At 44.1% G+C, this 8,866-nt stretch overlaps 1 protein-coding gene across 1 annotated transcript; it reads right to left on the reverse strand.

Moving 5' to 3' along the window:
- Window positions 1-2,315: 2,315 nt before the first annotated feature.
- LOC119313300 (paired amphipathic helix protein Sin3-like 5) lies at window positions 2,316-8,128 on the reverse strand. The gene is made up of 17 exons (XM_037588926.1): window positions 8,043-8,128; window positions 7,081-7,197; window positions 6,355-6,564; window positions 6,075-6,282; window positions 5,893-5,994; window positions 5,709-5,783; window positions 5,572-5,626; window positions 5,131-5,288; window positions 4,902-5,047; window positions 4,659-4,765; window positions 4,304-4,555; window positions 3,865-4,166; window positions 3,394-3,732; window positions 3,214-3,275; window positions 2,974-3,112; window positions 2,621-2,781; window positions 2,316-2,531 (listed from the first exon to the last, which is right to left on the reverse strand). The coding sequence occupies exons 3-17, from the start codon at window positions 6,516-6,518 to the stop codon at window positions 2,459-2,461; spliced, it is 2,343 nt and encodes a 780-aa protein (XP_037444823.1). The 5' UTR covers window positions 6,519-6,564; window positions 7,081-7,197; window positions 8,043-8,128; the 3' UTR covers window positions 2,316-2,458.
- Window positions 8,129-8,866: the final 738 nt, after the last annotated feature.

The following is an 8,866-nucleotide window of genomic DNA, read 5'->3' on the forward strand; positions in this document are numbered from 1 at the left end:
ATACACACCGATCATCCTTCTATGGTAGGACGACCCAAGCTATTTTGTATGCCTTGTGACCGAGCAAAGGGAGACCGTAATCGAGTGGTCTTGGGCGCCGCCGCTCAATGAGTGATGGACTGTAGTGGTCAAGCTCCTGGGCGCCGCTGCTCTTGTCCTTGTGATGTCCTCCTGCCTCTTCCTTCTTGTTTCTTCTTTAGACCGAGCGAAGCGGTACGTTTTGCGGGCCAAGTTAGAGCACTACGGAGGTGTCGAGGGAGCGAGAGTGGTGCTTGGAATTGAGCAAATCATCCAAAAAATAGTGTGACCATTCAAACAACTGTGCATGTGTTGGAGGCCAGTGAATATCAAATCAAATCTCAAGTCTGAATATATACATAAATACATCCACACGCAATTAATTTCTTTTTTCATTCCATATATAGCCCAGACAAACATAGCCATTGAATATAGACTACGGAAATATAGACGTTGGAAAGTACAGTTCGTGGTAGAGAAAAGAGACGTTAGATAATAACGGCTAGAAAAATAGCCGTTGAAATATATATATAGATTTAAAAATATAAAATCGTTGACCATTAAGTGCGCGATTTAATGCCCCAACTAGAATATATCTATATATAGATGTTAAAACCGAACCACCAACCACCGCTATCCTCCCCTAACTGCCCTTTCCCACTTGTCAAATCAACTCCTTGCTTATGAAAAATTGCACACGTTGAACAAAGAGGTATGACATTCTCGCGAACGGTTTGATTAGTCAAACCGTGGGCGTTCGACCAACCACATAGGTGCCGCCACAATCCTATCTCCGCCTCTGATTCCCCTCTTGCCCACCTCCAATCATCCAGACCTCCACGTACGCCATGGCGCGGAAGGATCGGTTGCCCCTAGTGTTCCGGTTTGGTGAAGTCGACTCTGAGCCGGAGGAGATGGAAAATAAGGAGTACTGGGATGACGTCGACATGGCCCAGGAGGAAGTCGTCGCGGCTACCCCCGCGGCCGTCCCATCTCCCATCCCAGCCCCGGCACAAGCGACTATCCCCGTGGCATTAATGGGTTGGGCACCACACATCGTGGCTGAGCTAGAAGCCGCGGGGCTCTACGAGGTCCCCACTGACGTGAACGCGTCGGTGCACATGCCAGCTCCTGCATCGTCACTAGCGCCCTCGTCTGTGCCCATGCACGTGCATGTGCATGCACCTATCCCTGTGCCGGTGCCAGTGCCCACCCCAGTGGCATGGGACGTCGCCATCGACCGCTTCCCTCCGGCGCCATCGGTCGCCGCTGCCCCGCCCGTCGACCGGCTCGTGGAGGCGGAAGTCCAAGCCATTGTTTCCTTAGTTGAAGGTTGGTCCAACAATGCGGAGTATGTCAATGCTGGCACAAGACGCCACCGCCGCCAGTAACCGCAATTAGTTTATTCATTTAAATAATGTGGTTCAATGGTAAGAATGTAAAGTCACAGTGTGACTAAATGAACTCAATGGTTTACCTAAATGAGTCTTCTGCTAGATCCCTGTCAAATAAAATAAAATTCATCAAACCTTTTGTCCGCACACATAATTATTTGACCCAGTGCGGCATAAAAGATTAAATTATTATCTCACTAGTTTTTCATCAAATTCGACATAGAGGACTAAAATAAGTAATAACTATCAAACTAAATCAGAATATTCATAGAGCCTTTCCTCTGAATAATCCAAGGGAGGACAGCGATGCGTCGGAGACTCGTTTTGGGGCAGTAGTGGTTGTTCGGTGGTCTCAGAATCTCGATGCCGTTTTTATTATGTTTGGGACGCTTTGTACTGTTGGTGCACATTTATAATAGGTCTGATCTTTTTCGCAAAAAAAAAATCACTAATGGGATGTTAGAGCTGTATCATATGACCGGCTTTTGCTTCTTTCGCACAAGGCCTGCTACATGCCTGACGTGATGTTAAGGTTGTATAAGAATTATGCAGCTTAAACCTGTCCTTAACACAACAAACCTGGATAGCCGTCGGATGAAAAACCTTAACCTCACCGCCTCAACAGTGGATGGGAGTGTGAGCTAGCATCATCACCCACACAATTTAACCGCGCCTACTGGTTTTTTTATAGTTCTTTGCGCTTATCAAAGTAAATTATCACTTTTATGTTTCAATTAAATTCAACGGACTAGAGTAGTTTTTCTAGCAAACAAAATCATCAATTGCATACCCTGAATAGTTTTTTGCGCAAAAAGAAGGTAAATTATCATTTTTATTTTCAAACTAAATTTATGGTACTAGGGTAATTTCTCATAACAAACAAAATAATGTTTCTCTATTTAATTTTAATGATACTTTGAATAATCACATCTAGCTTGTTACATTACAGTATTACACCAAGGTATAACATTCAATAAAACACTTTAACTCTATAATCCTGGAATAAAACAGTTTTATCCCCGCAAAAAAAATGGTATAACGTTCAGTTATGAGTTAATTTCAGCCACTGCTCCAAGCTGACAGCAACCTGTTGCACTGTTCTCCAACTTGCGTTTTTTCCTAGGAAAACATGCATAGTGTTAGTCTAATGAAAACGAACTAAAAGCAGTACAGAGTAATATAGTCCATTTTAATTAGGGGATCATTACCGTCTCTCAAAATGGCGTGGGACTTTTACGGTATCATCAAGAGCTTTCCCCTGCTCCTCTCGATCATGCTTTGGCAATTCATTGGGTAGAATTGGCCTTTGTAAGTTCTCAAGGAATTGAACGATTGAGTTGTCTGGATCCTTGGAAGAAATTATGCACAGCTGCAAGTAAGCAGAAGTAACTGGATTATCAGTCATGCATGCCTAACTATCTCACAGGAATAAGGAGTGTTTACTATACGTAATTAACTAATTACAATGATCAAGCACTAAACGAATTCACAATGATCTAGGTATGAAGAAAAATAGGTAGGTCAGAATTCCCGGTCACTACCCCATACGGATATAGATTACCTGCTTGATAACTTGGTTTATCACTGTATCCAGAGTAAAAAGTTCAAAAGACATTGGCCCAAGATATTTCAGGCAGAAGTCTTCAAAATTGGAATTATCAATAGCGCGATAATGCAGCTTGGTGAGTTTGTCCTTAAATCTGCACCATTCAGTGAACAAGTTATGGTTTTAAAACAAACTCCTGCATGGTGAAACAATGAGCAATTCTGTTTAGATAGATATATGCATCCTAAACATTACTCTGCATATAGGTTGTCACTGGTGCATAAATATCTCGCATTCTGTAGTCTGTTATATAAAATCTGCCATAAAAGGGAAAATAAATAAAATTATTTTGCAAGAACATATGCAGTTTGCTTAAATGAAAACATATTCATTTGGCTTCCAACCAAAAGGTAAAGCAGAGAGCCAAATGAATACCTGGTAAAGCCTGCGAAGCACAACGAGGAAACAACAAGTACCTCCTTTCACACCACGCGGTTTAGCAGATGTTTGCCTTGATTCATGCTGCTTTTCATGTTTGTCCCCATGGACACGAGTACTAGGTTCGGAAGTATCGATTATGCGGCAACGAGAGCTCAACCCATCTATAACAGAACCAGCAACATCACAACTTACTGGTTCTTTTCCAGCACCACACATGACATCCGACACAATGGTTTCTCGATCGGGTATGAACTCGCCTTCCTCAATGTCTGCACCAGAACCATCGTGTGAAGAGCTAAAGCCTTTGGAATTTTTGCTTACGAATTCACCTCTCTGAAATAAAAATTGACAAGGTGCAGGTTAGTGTTACTGAACATGGATACTAAACAAATCATGTTATTGCATATTCAAAATTTGGGACACAATTCTGGAGAACAGAATATTATGTCTTATGTGTATGATTACCTTGGAGGATAGAGGAAGATTATTGTCAGTGAAAGCATCAGGATTGTTATTGAGAATATCTTTTCTGGTGCCGCAGTGTTCACAAGCTTTTTCAGGAGCTACAGTTTCCTCTGATGAAGGCCGTGCACAGTGAGCAGAAAGAAATGGATGTACTACTTGTGTCCAAGTCACCATCTGCTTCTCTTCAGAAGCGCATGCAGAGGAGATTATGCTGCTTATGTCCTTGTGTATGTCAGGATTAGCATATTGATCTTCAGAATTTGGCTTCATTGCATTGATTTCTTTGGCTTCAGCCAGCAAAGCTGCATGGGAAATATGTATGAAAATAAGACTAACAAGACAAAAAAAAGATGGAAAAACTTTCTTGAGTAGATGAAGCAGTGCCTAATGCTGGTTTCAAGTGCCATTATATTTGAGGCAGAGTGGAAGTTGAAACTACCTTTCCGGCTCATTCTCTTTGCATCCAATTGTTTGAAACAGGGGCCGCGATGATCAAGTGCTTTGTAGTAATTTTTTGCTATAACTTCTGAGCAAGTCTTTTGCAAACGCAATCGTGCCTCCCGTAGTTCTACTATGCTGTGATTCAAACGAGAAAGTATAACAGGGAGAGCAGCACTAGCATTGTCGGTATCCAAGAGAGCTTCAAGAAAATCCTCACCATATAGTCTTATGATGCACCTCCTATGTAGAGCTTTGTACAATTAAAAACAAACAAAAAAGGAATAGTTAGTTAGCTGAACGTACAAAGAGGCCGATTCAAAGTTCTGTTTCCGGTGACGGTGACCCATTCTTACGAGTTAGTTGTTCCTTGATCTTCACATCGCTGCCAGCACGATGTTGGAGATTCGCAATGAAGTCCGCAGTCACACTAAACCACTGCAGGAGCATGTCACTCTCAAACCTGAAGAAAGAACACAGCAGTGAATAATCTTCCAAACAACAGGGCACTACGAAAATCATCGGTTATTCGCTGATATATTTAAGAATAAAACAAAGGATGAACAATAATAATGAACAAATTAGCAACTGGTGCATACATGTCTTCTTCGCAAAGCAACATTTTTGCTTCATATTCATTTGCAGCTTTATGGTTAGGGCTTTCCTCCTCAGATACAGGACAAATCAAAGCATCATTGAGGATAGACCTTCCCAGTTTGGTCCGGTAACTCAATAGAGGTATACACTGCGATGGAGAACAGGTATGATTTGGATTAGTTCTGCCAGTAGTAATTTACATGAGAAATTCATTGCTTTGTAGGGATTTACATTATCTGGCAGCAGGTAATAGCTAGGAGTGCAATGTCTTTTGAGTTCCTTGGGTTCCAATTTTGGGGGCAATTCATCAATTCTTGAGGTAGTCCATTCTGGCAAGGGTTTAACCTTGTCTTCCTCGTCGTCTTCAGTGTGAGGCGACACTCCATTACCTATGAGAGATTAGTATATCTCTTAAGTTACCAATCCTGCTGCAGAACTGCAGTTTCCTATTTCATCTTGGAAGATCAGACATGGTAATGGCGATATTGATGTGTTGGTCAATAGCAAGGATTCAATTAAACAGAATAGGTTGAATCACGGACTGCAAATAGCATTTTGGGGAGTAATTAATAAGAAAATGGCATAAATAATTGCATCTTAGTTATCATAGGTGAATGCTGAAATAAAGAACCTAGGGACTGTTTGAGTTCAGGGCAGGAGGGGCAGAAAAACCTTCTTTCATATGGACACCATCCAAGCTGTGATTATCATTTGCTTTTACTAAAGCCTGCAAAGGAGAATCGATGAGATGACCATGTCACATGAGTAAATAATAAGCTGAATGATGTCACCTTGATGAGAAAGGGTACCTTCAGGTCTGCCGGGAGAAAATTATCTATAAACTCTTCCAACAGTTCGGGACAGTTACCCATGCATCTCTCCACCTACGAAGACAAGGAATTATGAATCAAACACGCTGGTATTTTCCAATCTTCTACAGAGAAATTACTGAATGATTACTTAATACACAGTTTCTGAAGAAATAATAAGTACATCACTGTAAACTTCTCGAGGGGTCATGGTCCTGTCCGTGCAAAAATCTTGCATGGTTTGCAAAAAAGCAGCATAATCATCGTCGCTGATGTCAGGACATGTCTGCAGTCATAAGGTAGTTGAAGATCATGTTAGCAACCAGAGGCGAACAGAAGGAGCAACCATGAGATTTTATACACCACCTTCACTCTGGAAAGAAAATCCATTGGTTTCTGCATCAGGGGGCTGACAGCAACGGCATCGACATCGCCATTGCCTTCGAAGGGGCTACGGCCTTCGGTAAAGTTCAGGAAGCTCTGTTTAACTGTAGGACAGCCCTGGAATAGCTTCAAGGCCGTCTCTATGCAGTTTTCAGGGCAGATATTCCTTATTTCACCATCAGGGTCGGCACTGCAGTTGGGAATTGTGTGAATGTGATCAACAAGTTATTTAATACCGACTAATTATTCAGAACATACATACCGTTTTTTCCAAATGCCGGTCATGGTCTTGACAAACTCGTGGTACACGTCACCAGGGAGGTTCTCTCTAGCAAATAGCAAGCATTGCATAGTCTCCAGCATGTACTCTTTTTTTCCCCCTTTGTATCCAAAATTGTCGTCGTCAGCTTCATTGGTAGACGCCATTTTCTTTGACTGCTGCTAGCTCTGACGGTCAGTCCTGCAACAACACCTGCACGTCACAAACGAAAATGCGTCAATTAATGGCATGTCTGAATTCTGAGACTACCAAAATTTCTATATTGCCGCATTTCCCTTTTTTTAGGGTGTTTCGCAATTATATTCCTATGCACGCAAACATCTTGTGTAGTGGCGTAGACAGTATATAAAAAGGGAAATAAAAGATGAAGTGCTATTTTTTAAATTTGATTTTTGACATTATCCGACACGATTGTAAAATGTGCAACTATCCAAAACCTCATTTTCCACTAATAACCGCCCATGATCGTCGACTTAGAAGACTCGCGGTCGCCGCAACTGCTAAAATGTGCAACAATTTAATTTCCATTAATCAACGTGCATAATTATCTTTGGCTTCAAAATAAGGAGGAATCTCTAAAACATCTAGAGGTATTCGCATGAGACCAGCACATCATATATTAGCCAAAGAATCCAGAAAAAGGAATCCACTATGAAAGAGATGAGAATTGCAAACATGAAAGGTAAGAAAACCCATTGCAGCACGTGCCTAAGGCAAGGGTTGCTGCGGATTCGAATTCATCAGCCTGCTCGCGTCCACGGGATAAGCTGGGGTAACCTAACACGATGAAGTCAGCCCTGCAAATTAATAGGCAAACGACAACACCTGCAAATCACAAACGAAAATGCGTCAATTAATGTCTCAATTCTTAGACTACCAAAATCTATATATTGCCGCATTTCCCCTTTTCTTAGGGTGTTTCGCAATTATATTCCTATACACTCAAACATCTTGTGTAGTGGCATAGACAGTATATAAAAAGGGAAATAAAAGAGAAAGTGCTATTTGTAAGTTGACTTTGATATATCCGACACGACTGTAAAATGGGCAACTACAGCCAGAACCTCAATTTCCACTAATCAATGCCCACGATCGTCGACTTAGAAGACTCGCGGTCGCCCCAAGTGCTAAAATGCGCAACAACTTATTTTCACTAATCGACGCGCATAATCTTTGGCTTGAAGATTTATAGGGAGAAATCGCCAAAACATCATATATTGGCCAAAGAATTACAGAAAAAGGAATCCGCTATGAAAGAGATGGGAATTGCAAACAGGAAATGGAATTAAACCCGTTACAGCATGATGCGTGCGTACGGCAAGGGTTGCCGCGGATTCGAAGGAATCGGCCTGCCCGCGTCCGCGGGACAAGCACCGGGCGTAACATAACCTAACACGATGTAATCAAGCAAGCAATCAACAGGCCGGCGGCGCTGGTCGCCGGCGCCGCCCGGAAGAGCGCGCGCCAAACCACACCGCCAGTGCTGCCGGCTGCACTGGTGTCCCGGCCGGCGCCGGATCCCGGTGGGCGCGAGCCCATGGGTCCGTCCGGCCGCCGGAAGTCGGCTGATCTCCGCCGCGATTTTCATCCAGCAATTAATACAACAGGTGACCGAGGGTGTGTGGGATCGGAATCGGGATCGATCGGAGTCGGTGGGCACGTACACGTACCGACGGGCGTGGTGGGTCGGGATCGAGCGAGGACGAAGGGAAGCTTCCGACGGCGAGGACGCGGCGGAGGGAATGGGGGCGGGGCGCCGGGAGAGGGAGGGAGAAAGGGGGTTTGAGCGCGCCGCGGGGTGGGGTTGGGGTTTGGGGTCAGAGTCAGATAGGGTCGGGTCGGGGTGACCGAGGCGTTAGAGCATCTCTAGCCTTATTCCGCGGGTACGGTCATAATGGTCGCAAAAAACGTGTTTTCAGGGTCCATTTTACCTCCCCGCAAACGGCAAAGTAAAAACGAATATTCCTCTCAGAGATGCTCCCCGCCGTCCTCCTCCGCCTCCCTTCCTCTTTCACCGCCGTCTCCCGAGTGCCCCCGACGGCGGCCGATCACATCCGCGAGGTGCCCTGCCCTTCTCCGGCCCCAAATAGAATAGGCGGCGGCCGATTTCGGTGAGGTATGTGGTGGAATTGCGGCGGGGCATCCTTGCCGACGAGGTTTGACCGGTATAAGGGCCACCCTCAGTTTGGCCTTCGAGCCTTCAAATATATGGGTCTCGGGTGTGGGTTTTCGATGCCCTTTAAAATATTTAAGGATCGGACCAGTTTTACAGGACCTGTTATGGACACTTTTTTCGATCGAAACCTTATAACCTGAAAATTATAAGGGTTTGACCGCTTTTAAGGAGTCTGATAGAGATGCTCTTAGGGCATCTCCAGCCGGCCCCCCGAGAGGCCCCCCAGGAGGCCTTTTTCATCGCCGACACACATTTTTTCACCCAGTCACGCCCCCAACAGCTCAAATATCGTCGGATTTAGTTAAAGTTACGGCCGGC

Source organism: Triticum dicoccoides, chromosome 1B (assembly GCF_002162155.2).
Source record: "Triticum dicoccoides isolate Atlit2015 ecotype Zavitan chromosome 1B, WEW_v2.0, whole genome shotgun sequence".
Classification (NCBI taxonomy): Eukaryota; Viridiplantae; Streptophyta; class Magnoliopsida; order Poales; family Poaceae; genus Triticum; species Triticum dicoccoides.

Coding starts and splice junctions, on each gene's coding strand:
- LOC119313300 (XM_037588926.1), bottom strand. CDS start 6,518: ATGGCGTCTACCAATGAAGCTGACGACGACAATTTTGGATACAAAGGG. Junction 5,784..5,892: donor CTCGAGAAGTTTACAGTGAT/GTACTTATTATT, acceptor TTGTCTTCGTAG/GTGGAGAGATGCATGGGTAA. Junction 3,733..3,864: donor ATCTTCCTCTATCCTCCAAG/GTAATCATACAC, acceptor TTTTTATTTCAG/AGAGGTGAATTCGTAAGCAA.